Raw genomic sequence first — 16,747 nt, forward strand, 5'->3', positions numbered from 1 at the left:
ATGGCGCTAGAGCGGGCGCTGCAGGCGGCGCGGCAGGGCGACGTGGAGGCTCTGCGGGGGCTGCGGGCGGCGGGGCTGCTCCGGCCGGGGCTGCGGGACGCGCTCGGAGCCTCTCCCGCTCACCACGCCGCCCGCGCCGGCCGCCTCGCCTGTCTTCGGTACCTGGCGGCCGAGGCCGCCCTCCGCGGCGACGCTCGGGCGCGCAACGGGGCCACGCCGGCCCACGACGCCGCCGCCACCGGCAACCTCGCCTGTCTCCAGTGGCTGCTCACGCAGGGAGGCTGCGGCGTGCAGGTGCGAGCTGCGAGCGGCCGCGGGCCGGGGAGGGGGCGCGGGGCTCGACGGGGCGGGCTCGGCGGGAGCGCGGGACGGGCGGCGGGGCCCCGGGGGGCGGGACGGCTGCCCCCGCCCCTGCGGCACCTCCGGCCCCGGGGAGGATCCCGGCGGGGCTCCGGAGAGCCCAGAGGCGTCTCGACGCACCCCAAAGACCGCCACGGTGCGCTGCTAAGCTCAGGCGGAGCGGAGCCTCCCGCTCAGCTACCGCAGCCCCCAGAGTGGGAGAAGCCCGCGCCGAGAGGCAGTAGAGGCCCCAGAGCCGCTGCGCTGCGGGGCAGAGCAGAGATCGGCGCCCCGAAGGGCGTCCGCGGAGCCGGAGCTCCACAGCCGCGGTCCGGCGGGGGAAGCAACGTTTCCGGCCGCGTGGGTCTGCGTGAAGGGCTCTGCCCACGGCGTCAAGGTCACGCACAGACTGCGGAGGGCGGACAGCCACGCGCAGCCTCTGCGCTGCTCGACGGCGGAGGGCCTCGTCCTGCGTGCGGGTGGGAGCTGCCTGCGCGGCACTCGGGGCGGCAGATCCGCCACACGCAGGACAAAGCCACGTAGCCCCGAGGAGGGGACGGTGGCTGGGGTGGGTGTCCGGGCGCTGTGACCCGGGGGCACCGGTACCTTCTCGGGCTTATACAACCGGAGCGAGCCCCGGGGCAGATAAGCAGCTTGCCCCGGGCTGGCTGAGAGGTAACAACATGTGACGAGGAGGAGGAGGAGGGGTGGGAGAGGTGATTAAGCAGGAAGGAAGGACGGGTTCAGCACGGTTCGGCGCCGTTCTGGCCCTAGGCCAGCTCAGCTCTGTGCCCCGTGGAGCGAGGAGGGCAGCGGGGCCGGGGCAGCAGCGAGCCCCGCGGCAAAACAAGCGGGGCTTTGTGCAGCGCCGGGCTGCTGAACCGCTGCTGAGGCCCCCGGGGAACCGGCACGCTTACGGCCCCGGGATCCTCTGCCGTCCTTTCCAGGGCCATCCTCTCGTGATCAGCAGGGCTGCATATGAAGCCTCTCAGCCCCCCAGCCCCACACGCTCTCCCTCGCAGGAGGTGCAGAGCTGTCCCGAGTGCCAACGGCCTCTCCCCTTCCTCCCGCAGGACACAGACAACTCCGGTGCCACTATCCTACATCTCGCAGCCCGATTCGGTCACCACGAGGTGATCGAGTGGCTCCTCCGCTTCGGAGGCAGCGATCCTACGGCAGCCACAGACACAGGAGCGCTGCCGGTCCATTATGCTGCGGCCAAAGGGGATTTCCCTTCCCTGCGACTTCTCTTAGGACACTGCCCAAGGTAACGGCCCCTGCTGCCCTTGGGAGGCTGGGGGGCAGAGCTGAGAGCTCGGCAGCGCAGGGAGGATTCAGGCTTTGGGGCGGCCCCGCTGCCACCCGCCCACCTCGGCTGCTGGGCAGGGCGCCAGCGTTGGGAGCCGGCCACATCCACCCCCTGCTGCACAGCTCCAAGGGCAACGCGGCAGCATTATCACCTGGGCACACAGCTGCGCTTCCTTTATCACCCGCAGAAAAAGGGCGAGGAGGAGCGCAGCGAGCGCTGACAGAAATATTGCCCGCGGCCGCGGGCGGCACGGAGCGCGGTTTGTTCCCTGCGCTCGTGGCGCGGGGCGATAACACAGCCGCCTTTGTCCACCTCCGTTATGTAAATGGATTAAGCTGCCCGCGGAGGAGAGGCGACCTTTCCCGCTGCCTCCAGGAGCGCAGGGCCGGGCACCGCTGGACGCCGCGGCTGCACGATGCCCGGCACCGCCGCGGCCCCGCATGCTGCCCTCACCCCTGCGCAGCCCTCCCCGAGGCCGTGCCTGGGGATGCAGCGCAGCGCCCCGTGCTGAGCCACCCCGGGCTCACGATGCGATTACGCGGCCCTAATCTCATTTCCCACGGTGGGCAGAGGCTCTATAAATAACCGGGGCCCCGGCTGAGGGGGGGGGGGGGGCGTGGGGACGTGCAGCCCTGCCACACCGCTCTGGGCTCAGGGGCACGAGGGACCCGTGCTGCCCCCAGCCCCGCTCCCGCCTTCCTCTCGCGCAGGACCCCAGCCCACAGAGCACCGCCCCCAGCAGCGCTCTCCTGACCTGTAGGCAGCTCCTCCAGCAAGGCTGCCCTGCCCTTTGTCTCCTTGCCCCAGGTGTGCTGGCGCAGTGGAGGCACCCGTGCCGTCCCGTGCCCAGATGAGTCAACCCTCCCCACCCCAGGCCCTGTTCCCTCACAGCTCCGTGCCGTTCTCTTGCAGAGCGCTCTTAGCAGCAGCCCTTTTGCACTGAGTTTCACGTTCCTGCTGGGGTTAATCTGCTGCCAGCTGCCTTCCCCTGCCGAGGTGGCCCCTGAATTATTTACTGCTCGCCCTGTGCCTCGGAGCAGGCTCTGTTACAGCTGTGAAATTCAATCCTGGGGTGCCGTGGGATGTGGATGCAGTTCGGGTGGGCGCGTGCCGGGCTCTTCAGCACCAGTGTGGAGGCTGTGTGGCGTTCCCAGCACTGCCGTGGGCAAATTGTGGTTCCCAGCCCACTGCAGCTTGGCCACCTGTGGGTTCCCAGCAGCTGGTCCCAAAGCAGGCAGCAATGCAGGGTGGTGGCCATCTGGCACAGCACTCCCTGCTGCCAGCCGGCACTCACCAGAATGGATTAACCTCCCCTCGTAACTGGGAAATGGTGATTAGAGATTGGGAACGTAACAAGTGCACCCACACCACGTGGCTACACCACCTCCCAGGGGTTCTGCTGAACCCCCAGGCCTGTCCCCAGTGCAGTGCTCAGCGGGACAGCATGGCACGGCATGGCACAGCATGGGGCCGGTGCCGGCTGGGACCGTCTCACGGTTACAGGGATCAATTATTAAAGGCCCGCGATCTGTGTGATAACAGAGTGGAGTATTTGTTGCTCTTCCTTTTTTAAATATTCAACAGGTTTTGTGGAGCGCTCAAAAAATCCAGCTTCCTGCACAGCAGGGCTGCAGGATTTGGGAATGCGGGGTGGGGAATGTGGGATGGGGGATTCAGGCCATGGAGTGTCAAGGGCCACCCAACGGGAAGGGGATGCGATGCCCAGCAGTGGGGCTGGGCAGTGCCATCGCACAGTTCCACCCTTCCCCACTGGCTGCAGGTGCCTAAGCTGCTTACTTAAAAATACTGCTAGATTGCAGTGTCCAAAAACAGCCAAAGGAATGCGATTAGCCCGAGCTTATTGACTTAGTGACCTCCCGCAGCAGCCGCCGTGTCTGTGTGGGGCTGCGGGGTGGAGGGTCCCAGCACTGCCCTGCCTGCTCTGTGCCGTGCGTGTCCCCAGGTGCGTGACTTCATGTCCCCACACATCCACATGTCCCTCGTGTCCTACACATCCTCTGTGACCACGCGTCCTCGTACAGAACCCCTGTGCCCCCATAACTGTGAATCCCACACTCCTGTGCTCTGCGGCCACACGACCCCAGTGCCCCACGTGTCCCGGTGCCCGCTGTGCTCCCATCGGAGGGGCTGCAGGCACCCGGCACTGTGCTCTGCTTGCAGCACGCTCAGTGCCCAGACCAAGACCGGTGCCACCCCTCTGTACCTCGCCTGCCAGGAGGGCCACCTCGAGATCATCCAGTACTTGGTGAAGGACTGCGGGGCCGACCCCCACGTACGCGCCAACGACGGCATGACCCCACTGCATGCTGCAGCCCAGATGGGCCACAACACCGTCATCGTCTGGCTGGTAAGTGCTGCCTGGACACGGCACGGCGGCGCAGTGTGGTATGGCACGGCATGGCACGGCACCCCTGCGCTCCACAGATGAGCTTCACGACAGTGAGCCTGTCAGAGCGGGATGACGACGGAGCCACGGCCATGCACTTTGCTGCCAGCCGCGGCCACGCCAAGGTGCTGAGCTGGCTGCTGCTGCACGGTGGTGAGATCACGGCAGACGGATGGGGCGGCACGCCGCTGCACGACGCTGCTGAGAATGGCGAGCTGGAGGTGGGTGATGGCAACTGGGGGGGCACAGGGGTAGGAGGCACTGCGCCAGCCCTGTCTTGTGCCCCCTCTTCCAGTGCTGCCAGATCCTGGTGGTGAACGGCGCTGACCTCAGCATCCGCGACCAGGATGGCTACACGGCGGCCGACCTCGCCGATTACAATGGCCACATCCACTGCGCCAAGTACCTGCGCACCGTGGAGAACATGGTACCATGGCGTGCTAGGATGTGGGACAAGAGCACAGGGGGTGTGGGGGCCGTGTGGGACCTGGGTGCGGCTGTCTGACCACTCTCTGTGCCGCAGAGCATGGAGCACCGCGTGCTGTCACGAGACCCCTCAGCAGATGGGGAGTGCCGTCAGCCTGACTCGGGCATGTCGTCACCCAACACCACGGCATCAGTGCCCCAGGCGCGCTTTGAGGTTGGCTCCCCTGCCAGCACCCTCTCCAACTACGACTCCTGCAACTCCAGCCAGTCCAGCACCGGGGAGAAAAGGGGCGGCCCCCACACGGCCCCTGCAGCCCGTGAGTGCCTGGGGCAGGGTTCAGGGGGGACATGGGCTGAGCTGTGCTGTGACACCCCCTCCCCCCCGCAGGGGTCCCGGAGCCGGCACTCACAGACATGCAGGCTTACATGGACATGCTGAACCCCGAGACGCGGCCACGGGGCAGAGGACTGGCAAGCGAGGGTCCCCCACCGCCACCCCCCAGTTTCCCTCCACCGCCACCCCCCCCTGCAACCCGGCCCCCTCCCCCACCCCCCGGCTACCCTGCGCCCGCACCGCCTGTTGCCCCTGACACCGCCGACATCTACGTGCGGGCCAAGAACAACCTGCGGCACGTGGAGAGCCAGGCGCTGCGCAGAGAGGTACGGCCCCCGTAGCTCAGGGGGGACGAGCCACCGATGGGCTGTGAGAACCACTAACTGCAGGGGAGTGTGGCAAGCTGGGGCCAACGGTGCCCCAACATCGCTGTGGCAGCGGGTGGCTCTGATGCCCTGGCTGTGCCAGCTCAGCATGCTGCACCATGTGGGCAGCATGTGCCGAGCCCACGTGGTGCCAGTGGTGCCAGCGACGCAGCGTCCCTGGGCGAGCTGGGCGTGGGTGGCTGTGCGGAAGTGTGGGGTGCAGCAGCAGCTGTAACCTGAGTGCCCGGCTCCGGTGTCACCTGCGCCGCAGGTGTCGGGTGGCATTGCTGGTGCTGCCAGGAGCTGAGAGGGCTCAGCGGGACGCACAGGTAAGAGGGGTGCAGCCGCCCAGGGCGGGGGGGTGCAGGGTGCAGGGGGCTCAGGGTCCTCTGGCCTTGGACAGCAGCACCAGGCTGGGGGCGGGGGCCCAGAGCACGGCCACGGGTCCTGGTGCACAGCGGCGGGCAGATTGGGGGCTCGGTATCACAGTGTGTACCAGCTCTGCTCTGGGCTCAGCTTCCTATCGTGCTCCCCACAGGATTCATTAGAAGAACCGGGGCTAATGAGCAGCCCTACCTGGGGCTAATAATTGGGGCTGCCCATGGGGTGTAGGTGAGCCCGGGTACAGCCGGTGCTGGGTGCGTGAGTGCCGCTCGGTCCTGCAGCACCAACCCTTGTACCTTCCCATGGGGCTGGGGCTGTGGCTGCTGGGGCCAGAGCCAGGCTTGGCTCAGCGCCCGGTGGAGCAGGAAGCGCCGAGCTGGCACTTGTTGAGTTAGTTGAGGCTGCAGGCTGCATGGAGCAGCCGGGCTTGCCATGCAAACGCCTTGGGTGGAGGTGGCACGCAGGGAAATGCAAATAGTGGGGCCCTGAGAGCAGAGCGTGGGGCGTGGGATGCAGGACACAGTGGGACCCTTCGCCCAGCAGCAGACACAGCACTGTGCCACACGGCACGGCCTGCAAAGTCCCAGAGGTATGCAGAGGGGTGAGCTGAGGCCGTGCTGCCTTAATAGTGACATTGACTGCCAGGTTTGCAGCGGGGCTCCAGGCCACAGGGATAAGCTCCAGCTCCTGGCTAATCCGCGGGGCCAGGACACGGCACTCTGTTCCCAGGGGGTTATCCCAGGGGAAGCTCAGCCGGGCTGTTGGGCACGGGGTCATGGTGCCAGGCACCCACGGGGCCCACCGCCGGCCCATGGTGCACACCCAGCCTCTGCCCCACGGCCATTCCAGGGTCTCGCCTTGCGCACCGCTCAGCTGCGCTCCCTTTGCAGCTGGTGTCGCGTGAGGGCAGCCCCGAGGGCCTGCGCCGGGCCGACTCCACGCGGCGGTCACGGAACTTCAGCAAGCAGCCGAGCACAGGTGACTACTACAGGCACCTGGGGCCCAGCGCGGCAGAGCTGCCCGGCCCGTGCAGGATGGCGCACAGCGAGGTGAGCGCGGCCCCGGAGCTGCGTGCGTCGCGGCGCCCCAACCCTACGTCATCCCTGCCCGCGCTCTTCCAGAGCTCTCTGTTGCCTGCGGACGCCATGCACAATGGGGGCCCGGTGGAGAGCAAGCCTGGCACCGAGCTGCCGCCTCCACCACCGCCTCCGCCGCTGCCCGATGCCGCCTGCCCGCCGCCCCCTCCGCCTCCGCCGCCCGCTGGCCCCCGCCGCTCGTCCTCCTCCACTGGAAGTAAGTCGGGGCTCTGGGCACCGCGCTGCCGGGATCGTGGCTCTGCCTCCCGGCCGCCCTCGCGCTTCTCCTCACACCACGTTGCGCTCCACGCGGCGCGGCTCCTGACGGTCTCTCTGTCCTTCTCTCCTCCGGTCTCGGCGCGGGGGCTCCCACGCCTGCCCGCCCCCACTTGCTCTCACTGCTGGCTGCTTCTCTTCTCTCTTGTCTTGCGGTGGCCAAATCCTTCCTCTGCTACACGCGCTGTGCTGCCTCTCTTCTTCTCCCCCTAGAAGGAAAAGCTTTGAGACAGATGAAGAGTAAGTACTGCAGCTTGTTGCTCTTTGCTGGGAGCAGGGCACCTCAGTGGGGCAGCCTGGCATCGCGGCAGCGCTCACACGTGGTGCTGTGGGCACGCGACCCCTCCCAGCACCGATGGCCACAAGGGCGAGTTCCCTGCAGCCCAACATGGAGCAACCCAGCCAACGTGTCCCAGGCCACGAGGGCGACGTGCTGCGCAATGCCAAGCTGGGGCCCTGCGCTGACACGGCTCTGGCTGGGGCAGGCACGGAGCGTGGGGCCGGCAGGGTTGGCAGGGCCCCGTGTCCCCTGCGGCCCCCACGGCCCTGTGCACAGAAAGCCTTTGTTTGCGCTCAGCCGGCCGGCATTACCTCGCCACGTGAGCGCACCGGCCGCTCCCCCGCCGCTGATTGCAGCGCGCTGGTTGGCAGCAGCTCAGCGCCTGCTTTATTAACGCTGGCTCCCGGGGGTTGGGGGGCTCAGCAGCACTGGATGGCATTGCGAGCTCCCGGCTGTGCTTGCAGCACCAACAGGCGTCCAGGCCCCGGCGCTACGCAGCCGAGCGGGCGAGCAGGGGGCGGTGGGGAAGGGGCTCTGCCTTGGTGCGGCACCATGGGCCGTTAGGGACGCACGCATGGCTGGCACGGACGGTGGGTGCTCGCAGGGCACGGTGCTGGCCCCCGGCTGCTGGGGCACTGCAGGGGGTTGCAGGGTAGCACAGGGCTGTCCTACCGTGCTGCTGCCGGCAGCCGTACTGTTTGTGCGGTCACAGCGCTGCAGCACGGTGCCACAGGGCTGTGCTTGCAGGCAGTGCTCAGGGCTGGGAATGCTCCGGGGAGTTGGATGCTGGGTGCTGGTCTGATGGGGTCCTACAGGCTTCTGGCTGACACAGCCACGGGCAGGGGCTGGCAGCAGCAGGGCCCGCGCTGCCCACTGCCTTCCTTCACCAGGCACCAAGTCGTTCAACATGATGTCCCCCACCGGCGACAACTCGGAGCTCCTGGCTGAAATCAAGGCCGGGAAGAGCCTGAAGCCAACGCCACAGAGCAAAGGCTTCACCACCGTATTCTCTGGCAGCGGGCAGGCAGGGGCCAACGTAGGTGGCAGGGGGCAGAGGGACGTGTTGTGGGTGCCCCAAAACCTGTGGGGTCGGGTGGGGGCACAGCAAGCACTCATTTCCTCCTTCCCTTCACAGGCTGACTCACCAGCATCCTCCCCATCGCCCACCAGGACTCCCACCCCACCAGCCACCCCTGAGGCCGGGGGGCCACCACGCTGCATGGCGGGGGGCTCGCCAGAGCCAGTGCTTAATGGGAGCTCACCAGTGCCAGGGCCGGGGGCCATGGCCCCACCAGATGTGGAAGCTCTGGTGCCAAGCCACGATGAGCAGGGCCGGCCCATCCCTGAGTGGAAGCGGCAGGTGATGGTGCGCAAGCTGCAGCTCCGCATGCAGGAGGAAGAGGAGCAGCGGCGTAAGGTAGGGGGGCTTTGCTGTGGGGTCCCGCGAGCTGTGTGCAGTGAGAACAGCCCAGGACCTGGCTCGTGGACATGGTGTGGAACCACATCGCTCTGGCTCCTGTGCTGGGATGGCCTCAGCCCTGCTGCATGCAGGAGATGGCCTCACCATGTGTGCCGTGGGTGCCATGCACCCTGCCTGGCTACAAACCCATTCCGGAGCACTCATCCCGTGTGGTTATTGCTGGTGCGTGGTCCTGGCTCCCTGCTGGACCCTGGCACTGGGGGGTTGGCATGTGCAGGGTTGTGGGGTGCATCCTCAGGAGCTGTTTTGCCCTTTTTCCTGCCCTAGCTGGAGCCTGGGAACATCTCGCCCCCCCCGTGCTGGCGCTACTCCGCTGCCCACGGGGGCATGCTGGGACCCTTTGGGCAGCTCATGACGGAGGAGGACATTCTCCGCATTGAGAGGCAAATTGAAAACCTACAGGTGATGCATAAGGTGCAGACAGTGGAGACAGAGCTGGAGCAGCTGGAGGAAGAGCTGCAGCAGCTCTTGCCGCTCTCGGCCGCTCTGGCCCCCGAGCGCTTTTCCCTCGATCCCCGGCGCCTGCAGGGCCGTGCTGAGGACCTGCCCGCCTGGTGCAGCAAGACTTCCGCGCTGCTGAGGAGCATGGCCATGCTGCTGGCTGCCCTGGGGGGCCGCGAGAGCTCGGGGGCGGGGGGAGCAGCGAGCAGCACCGTGCCGCAGAGGCCCCCCCCTGCTGCTGCCAGCACCCAGCAGGATGCCCGGCACGAGATCCTGCGCTGCGGTGTCTCAGTGCGCAGCCTGAAGGCCAACTACGAAGGGCTGGTGGGAGCCCCTGTGCCCCACGCCAGGGTCACCAAGAGAAAGCGATCGCTGCCCACCGGTGTGCTGATGGATGGCTGCACCCGTGAGCCCGTCCTGGAGGAGGACTATGGGGATGAGGATGTGGATGGCATGCTGCGACGGAGCCGCCCGGTGCAGACAGAGCTGAGCTGCCTGCAGGAGCGCATCGATGCGCACAAGGAGCGTGCTGTGTCCCTCTTCCTGGAGCACTGGAAAAAATGGGCGCTGGCAGAGGCACCGGGCTCCCATACCCACGGGGACGAGCGGCTGCGGCGGCTCTGGAAGCAGCGGCAGGCAGTGGCAAGGCTGCTGGCGCGCTGGAGGAGTGTGGCCCACCGTGTGCCGGGGCGGCAGATCCGGCGGCTGAGCCGTGCTGAAGTGCTCTACTGGCCCGAGCACTTCTTGCCCCACGTGCGAGGCTCGCCCATGCCCTACGACAGCCTCTCACTGGACCTCTTCATGCTGGGCTACTTCCAGCTGCTGGAGATGAACCTCAGTCCCGAGGAGCGGCGCTTCCGGCACCTGCTGTGCTATGAGATGTTTGACCGCCTGAGCACCCACAGCTGGGAGTGCATCCGGCGCTTCCACCGTGCCGCACTGGAGCGGGTTGAGGCTGGCCACCGCTGCTGGCTCGATGGCTTTGAGGACCTCAAGCAGGAGTTCTTTGGGGACAGCCCCACCAACACAGTGGCAGCAGTGGGATCGAGCCCTGTGCCTCCCTGTCCAGCAGCCACAGCCCGGGGCACTCAGGAGCCAGCCCAGCTGGTCTCAGAGCTGGGAGAGTTCAGCGATGAGGACATCTGCCGCTACATCGACCGCAGCTTCTCCTTCTGGAAGGAGAAGGAAGCAGAGATGTTTGATATCTGAGCCGAACAGGGTGCTGCGGCGGCAGGGCTGTGGTGAAGGCGTGGGGCTGCTGAGCACAGAGCTGGGCACGCAGCTGGGTGCAGGCAGCAGCAGGACCAGTGCACTGCACGGCTCGGCTGCCCTGCTGCTCTCGTGGCGGCAGGGCTGCGGGTCAGCTCTGAGGACTGCCGGGTTTGGCCTTGTGCCGTGAAGTCCCAGGTGCCCAGACCTCTCGAGGGTCCCGTGGCCGGCTGTGTGTTGAGGTTGCTGTGTGCCACTTGCTGTGGCTGTGTGTTGTGCTTGGAGCGCTGCTCCCCTATGGTGTGGTTTGCAGTGCTGGGGCAGCGTGGGCCCCTATGTGTCCGTGCAATAAAGCTGTGTGTGCTGTGAAGGGCTCAGCGCTCCGCACGGTCCTTGGTCACGCGTGCTCCCCGTGCCGGGGTAACATAGACAGCAGAGGGGACCAGGACAGCAGGACCCACCTGGTGCCGTGCCCATAGCGCCATAGAGCTGCATCCCACCAGTGCCGTGCTGCCTCGTGCCTGTGCTCCGTGTAGCTGCGTGCCCGGGGGTGATGTCCGTGGGAGGGCTGCTGCCCAGAAGCCGGCACCTCCCTGCTTCCCTTGTGGAGCCCGGCTGTGCTCCTGGGGCTGGCTGTAACGCGCCTGTTTGTTGCAGGAGAAGGAGGAGGAGGCACGCCTGGCCAGCATGCCGGCCTGGAGGAGGGACATCCTGCGCAAGAAGCTGGAGGAGGAGAGGTGAGCGGGGCAGGTGGGGGCTGTTTGTGCCGGGTAGCTGCCCCCGGCCCCACGCTAATGGTGTCTCATCCCTTTGCCTTTGCAGAGAGCAGAAGCGGTGAGTGCCATGCGTCCCCTCTCCTGGCGGGTGGGTGGGTGTGCGTGGGGGGCTCAGCGACCCGCGGCGCCCTGACCCCTCTGCTGCTGAGCAGGAAAGAGCAAGAGAAGCAGAAGCGAGAGGAGGAGGAGAAGGAAAAGGAGCAGTCAGAAAAGCTAAGGACTCTTGGGTACGATGAGACAAAGCTGGCACCCTGGCAGCGGCAGATCATCCTCAAGAAAGGGGACATAGCGAAGCACTAGCCCTGCTCCCTGCAGCAGCGTCACGCGCCGCGCTGCCCCCGGCTCTTAGCGGTGGGACGAGGCTCCGCTCCGCGCCCGGTGCCTGCCGGGACGCACGCGCCCTCCTCCCGCCGCCAACGGCCCCCGGCGCTCCCACCTCACCCGCCCCGCAGGAGCGCCCGCTGCCACCGCCCAGGTTCTCGTAGCCCCATCCCGCTGCCCCCGCCTGCTGTCCCCGACGCTGCCGTTCACAGAACGGGGCCCTGGAGCCGCGCTGCACGGGGGCTGCCGTGCAATCGGCGCGCGCTGCGTGCTCCCCGCGCTCCTTCCCTCCGCCTCCGGAGCCGCTAGAGGGAGGCTTCCGGCCCGCGTCTGACCCAGACCCTCCGCGTTTCGGCAATTAAAACAATAAATCCCCTCCTGCGGTGCCCCGCGCCTTCCTGGGGCTGCCCGCAATGCCCCTCCTGCCCTCCTGTGGTACCTGTGCTGTGCCACCCGAGTGCCATCCCCGATGGTGCTGCCATCCGTGGTGCTCCCATCCAGGAGCCCAGTTGGCCCCAGTTCTGTGCTGTGGGGCCAGCAGCAGCCCCAGAAGAAGGGCCAGGTGCGAAGGGGTGGAGAACACACTGCTTTATTGGGGCAGGGGCAGGCCCACCCATGTGCACCAGCTGGGCGGCCTCGAGAACTATCCCATGGGTTTGCAACGGGCTCATTGCCTGCTCGTCCTGCGAGCAGCACGGGATCCCGGGAGCAGGAGGACATAAATAGGGGGGGTGAGTGGCCCAGAAAGGGAGTTCTGCTCTGCTCCTGCAGCCTGAGCCAGCAGTCCAGATAACTGACATAAAATGTCTACACAGCATAAGTAACAATACTTAGGGGTAGGGCACTCTGCGCCGGATCCGCTCGCTTTGCTGAGGGGGCACAGTGCAGCCAGGAGGGCTGTGGGGCAGCCGCTGGGGCTGTGTCACCACACTGCAGACATGAAATCAGGGTCCCAGTGCCAGGCTCTGGCGCAGCGTCTCAGCGCAGCCCGACAGGTCCATGTGCTCCAGGGCGGCGAAGATGCGGTCAAGCGTGGCACTGGTCTGCTGGCACCAGCGCTTCAGCATCTCGTACTGCCGGTCACGGAACGGGGCCACCTCCATCTCCACCAGCTCAATCTCCGTGTCCCGCAGCTCCAGCACCCTCATGAACTCCTTCCAGCGCCGCACCGGCACCGCGTTGATGACAGCGTAGAGCTGGCTGCCCTGCAGCAGGGCACAGCGCTGGGGGCTGCTGAGTGGTGGGGCCGGGCTGTGCGCTGCGCTGGGCACCGAGGGCTCTGTGGTGCCGTTGGGCAATGCTGCTCTGCTGGGTTGTTGGTGCAGCAAGGCTGAGGACTCGGAGCTCCTCCTCGCCATGCTGGAGCCAGGCTCCCACACCTGTCCGGAGAGTTTGGCCAGGTCCAGTGCAGACCGCCCGACCGTGGCTGGTAGCCACCCACCCCACCGCAGGCACTCACCTGGCACTGCATCACTTCTGTTGATGCAGCCCTCTGGGTGACGGGGTGCATACAGGCTGTGGGGCCAGAGCAGTCCCAGGGTGAGACTGTAGGTAGAGGGCTGACTGCTGGGGTCTCCATCTGGAGCCGCTTCCGCTTGTGATAGATGGCAAGGGCACCCAGGAAGAGGGGCCCGGTCAGACCCAGCAGGATGTACTCCAGCCCCGAGCCTGCAAGGAAGTAGTGCTGTCCCCTGGTTGCTCCCCACCCCACTGCCCTCACCCCGAGCCTCGCCACCTCACACACCTGGGGCACGGTGGCCGCACACCCGCTGGCACTCCTCGCCGCAAGTCTCTGGGGTGCTCCTGCAAGGAGAGGCATGGTGGGCACTGTGCCTGTTGCCAGCACACCCCCCCCCGGGAGCTGCTTACATGCGGCACGGGCGGCACTCGCTGCCCTCGGCATAGAAGTCGGGCTTGCAGCTCCCACACTGTGCGTCTTGCCTGTCTGAGCCTGGGGAGAAGGTGCATGTCAGGGCAGTGGAAGCCCTGCAGGTGGCATCCCATGGGCTGGGTGGAAACACTCACAGGGCTGCAGAAGCAGCTTCCCAGGGCAGGTCTTGCACTTCTTGCAGGAGAATTCACTGCAGGAATCATCCTTGTTTTGGCACTCACGGAAGTGGCCAGACTCACAGCCACAGGCAATATTGCTGGTGGCTGAGCAGTTGCTCACCACAGTCTGGAAAGCTGCAGAGGCAGGCGGTGAGCAGGGCAGCACAAGCACAGTGTGGCACAGCATGGCACAACATGGCAGTGTGGCACAGCGTGGCACAATATAGTACAGTGTGGCACAGCACACTGCCGACTCACTTTGATGGTCACACGTGTAGCAAGCATCGCACTTGGGGCGGGTGTTGGGGTGGGAGAGAAAGGTGCCGGCGGGACAGGCTACACAGACGTTGTCGTTTCCATGGCTCGTGCAGGGGGTTTGCAGGAATGTCCCTGTGGGCAGCAGAGGGACAATGAGCACGGCCACCGCTGCATGCCCAGGCAGTGCCATGCCACCATGCCCATGGCAAGCGACACACCTGGTGCATGGTGCCTTGCCAGCTGGGCACTTCTCACCTGGGGGACACTGGGTACAGCACCGACCAACTGAACGGATCCAGCTCATCCCGGAGGGGCAGGAGGACTTTATGGTGGACCTCCGAGTGCGGTTGGATGGGAGCACCAGGCCCCGCTGGCTGCGTAGCATGGAACAGTTCTGGCAGCCCGGGGGCTGTGACCCGCTGGCCAGCAGCCACAGCACTGCCAGGAGCACCTGTGGGCAGGGAGAGGGCAGGCTGCAGAGAGCCTGGGTGCAGAGCGAGCATCCCAGGGCAGCAGGGCTGGGCCATTGCACTCACTGGGCTTCCAGCCATGGACAACAGGCACCTGAGCCCCAGCCAAGCCCAATCTGTAGGGTGTTAGGCCAAGCAGATGCTGGTGCCCTGCAGGGCTGGCAGCAGGGCAGGACAGCCAGGGGCAGCCCCGAGCCCACAGCCCCACGGCTGGGAATGCCCCAGGGCAGCCCCTGTGCCGGGCTTTCCCCTTGGCCCCTGAGTAATTGCTTTCCTGACCTCAGCATAGGGCACACACTGTGTGGGCACACGGGTCGTCCTGCTGGGCTCAGGCAGACCAGCGTTGCCCACAGGAGCTCAGACCTCCAGATGCCATCAACCAGCCCAGTGCTCAGCCCCACACAGTGCAGTTCAGGGCACGGGAGGGTTAACGCCTCCCTCCACTTTCCTCCGTTTTTATCTGCCTCGCAGATGAGGCGATTTCCTCCTTGAGAGGAAACCATGCCCAGCTCACGCTGTCCCCGATGCTATCACACTTCATGCGTGCGTCCCAAAGTAGGTCACTGCTCCCCCGCCACCCCGCAGGGCGCTGGCTGCTGAGTGCAGGGGAGCTCTGGGGGGAGCACAGCGAGTGCCTGCCTCACTGCACCACCCGCAGCCCGGCTGGGGTCCCGGAGCCGCACACGGCGCTGTGATGCGAGCAGCGTTTGCTCGGCCACAGCAGGCAGGGAGCCAGGGGATTCCTTGCCGGGGGCTGGATTTCCCAGCCGAGATCACCCCGATTACAAGGACTGAATCATTTTCTATTAAACCCGCCGCCGCCGGACTGGAAACCATGCCCAGGCGGCGCCATTTGCATAACGCTGCGATCGCAACAGGGCGGCCGCACCACAACAAGGAGCCCAGCAGCCAGCGGCACGTCTGAGTCAGCGCACAGCCCTGCCGGGCACGAGCACCCCGCGGCGGGGCCCGACCTGCACGCGTGCGCCGCCCCGTCCCCGCGCCTGGCGGGCAGCTGCTGCGCGGCACCGGTTACGCAGCGGGGCCTCCGCTTCCTGTGCCGCTCAAGCGCCGCCCCTACCCGTAACGCGGTTCTGTCTGCAGCCTCTGCTCCTGGCCCAGCAAGGCTGGGGCACCCACCTACTCAGCCAGCCCGCTGTCACCGTCTGCCACCGTGCTTGGGGCTGCAACGGCATCCCTGACCCGCGCTCGCAGGCTCTCAGCGCAGCCTGGCCACGGTCCTGTGGCCGTGCTCTGCCCACCATCCCTGTGGCTGCGCTCACGCTGCCAGTGACTGCGCTGTGCCCTCAGCACCCGTGGCCATGCCGAGCCCTGGGGCTGTGCCATACCCGTGCTTCCCATAAGCGCGCTGTGCCTGTGGTCCCCATGGCCGTGCCATACCTATCACCCCTGCGACCATATCCCACCCACAGCCCCACTGCTGTGCCCTGGCTCAGGCTGCGGGAGGGCAGATTGCAGCTTCCAGGTGTTCAGCACAGCTCAGACAGTGAGCGCTTTCGTGGGACGTGGACCCCTCAGCAAGTTGCCGAGTGCATCTCTCACCCCTTCCACTGAAACCACCCACAGCCAGCACCTGCTCTGGGCACCCAGGGCCACACCAGCCTAGCCAGCAGGCCCCCAGCCCCCCCACACTCACCGAGGCCACCCCTGGGCAGAGGTGCTTCATCCTTGCAGCTGGCACAGCTGGGTCATGCCGTGTGGCAGTGGTGGGCACAACTGAGCATGGGGTTCCCGGTGCTGGGGAGATTCAGTATAGGGTTCCCCCACGCCCCATTGCTTCTGCACGACGTGTGATGAATGAGCACCAGCCCTCCCCAAGCAGGCTTTTATATGTGACCACAGCAGGAGGAAATGCTTTTTTGGAAATGAGACCAGAGGGTTCGAAAGCACATGACAGGAACACTGCGCAGGAGAGACCTGTGCCAGCCCAACATGTCCCTCCCATTCCCCCCAGCAGCACAGACAGAGCCTGGAGGGGGGACACAGCATCTTCTGCTTTGCTAGGCAGAGCTGCACCGTGACCCAAACCCCCGAGCTGGGGTACAGAGCTGGGGCTGGCTCCATGAGCGTTGCATGGCATCTGCTCCACATCCGCTCCTCTTCAACCCACAGTGCCTGGCTGCTGCCCGAAGGAGAGGCGAGGCGGGCGCAGCATGCACACAGCGAGGTTTATTGCTTGGCTGGACCGCACCGCAGCCAGCACAGGTGCCACGGCCAGTACATGCCCACAGTGCAGCCACCGCCACCTCCCAGTGCCAGCAGGCAGCACTGCTACAGGGACAGCCTGAAGCTCAATAAATACGCACTCTGCAGTGGCATCCCACTCCGGTGTGGGCTGTGTCAACAGGCAGTAGCTCCCCACCAGCCCAGCACAGGATGGCACCCAGCTCTCGGCCACCGCAGCTCCCACGCTCCTACTCCCTGGCCACCAAACCATGCCCTGGCCAGACCCTGTGGCCACTGCTAGCCCCAGCTCAGCCCTGTCCCCTCGTTTCGCCACCCCCCGCCTCCCGCCCCACATACCAG

At 66.4% G+C, this 16,747-nt stretch overlaps 2 protein-coding genes across 2 annotated transcripts; one reads left to right on the forward strand and one right to left on the reverse strand.

Annotated features, from left to right (window-relative positions):
- ESPN (espin) lies at positions 1–10,696 on the forward strand. Its single transcript, XM_042838572.1, has 12 exons — positions 1–294; positions 1,413–1,606; positions 3,830–4,016; positions 4,094–4,276; positions 4,351–4,482; positions 4,579–4,798; positions 4,870–5,141; positions 6,455–6,613; positions 6,686–6,857; positions 8,087–8,232; positions 8,332–8,613; positions 8,944–10,696. Exons 1-12 carry the CDS (start codon positions 1–3, stop codon positions 10,324–10,326), a joined length of 3,624 nt encoding a protein of 1,207 aa, XP_042694506.1. The 3' UTR covers positions 10,327–10,696.
- Positions 10,697–11,996: 1,300 nt separating this feature from the next.
- Positions 11,997–16,711, reverse strand: TNFRSF25 (TNF receptor superfamily member 25). Its single transcript, XM_042838570.1, has 8 exons — positions 15,858–16,711; positions 13,986–14,181; positions 13,731–13,862; positions 13,449–13,607; positions 13,293–13,374; positions 13,168–13,226; positions 12,883–13,091; positions 11,997–12,802 (listed from the first exon to the last, which is right to left on the reverse strand). Exons 1-8 carry the CDS (start codon positions 15,885–15,887, stop codon positions 12,368–12,370), a joined length of 1,302 nt encoding a protein of 433 aa, XP_042694504.1. The 5' UTR covers positions 15,888–16,711; the 3' UTR covers positions 11,997–12,367.
- Between the last annotated feature and the right edge of the window lie 36 nt (positions 16,712–16,747).

Source organism: Centrocercus urophasianus, unplaced genomic scaffold (assembly GCF_019232065.1).
Source record: "Centrocercus urophasianus isolate 14NV4802_14NV808 unplaced genomic scaffold, USGS_Curo_1.0 seq_834, whole genome shotgun sequence".
Taxonomy (NCBI): Eukaryota; Metazoa; Chordata; class Aves; order Galliformes; family Phasianidae; genus Centrocercus; species Centrocercus urophasianus.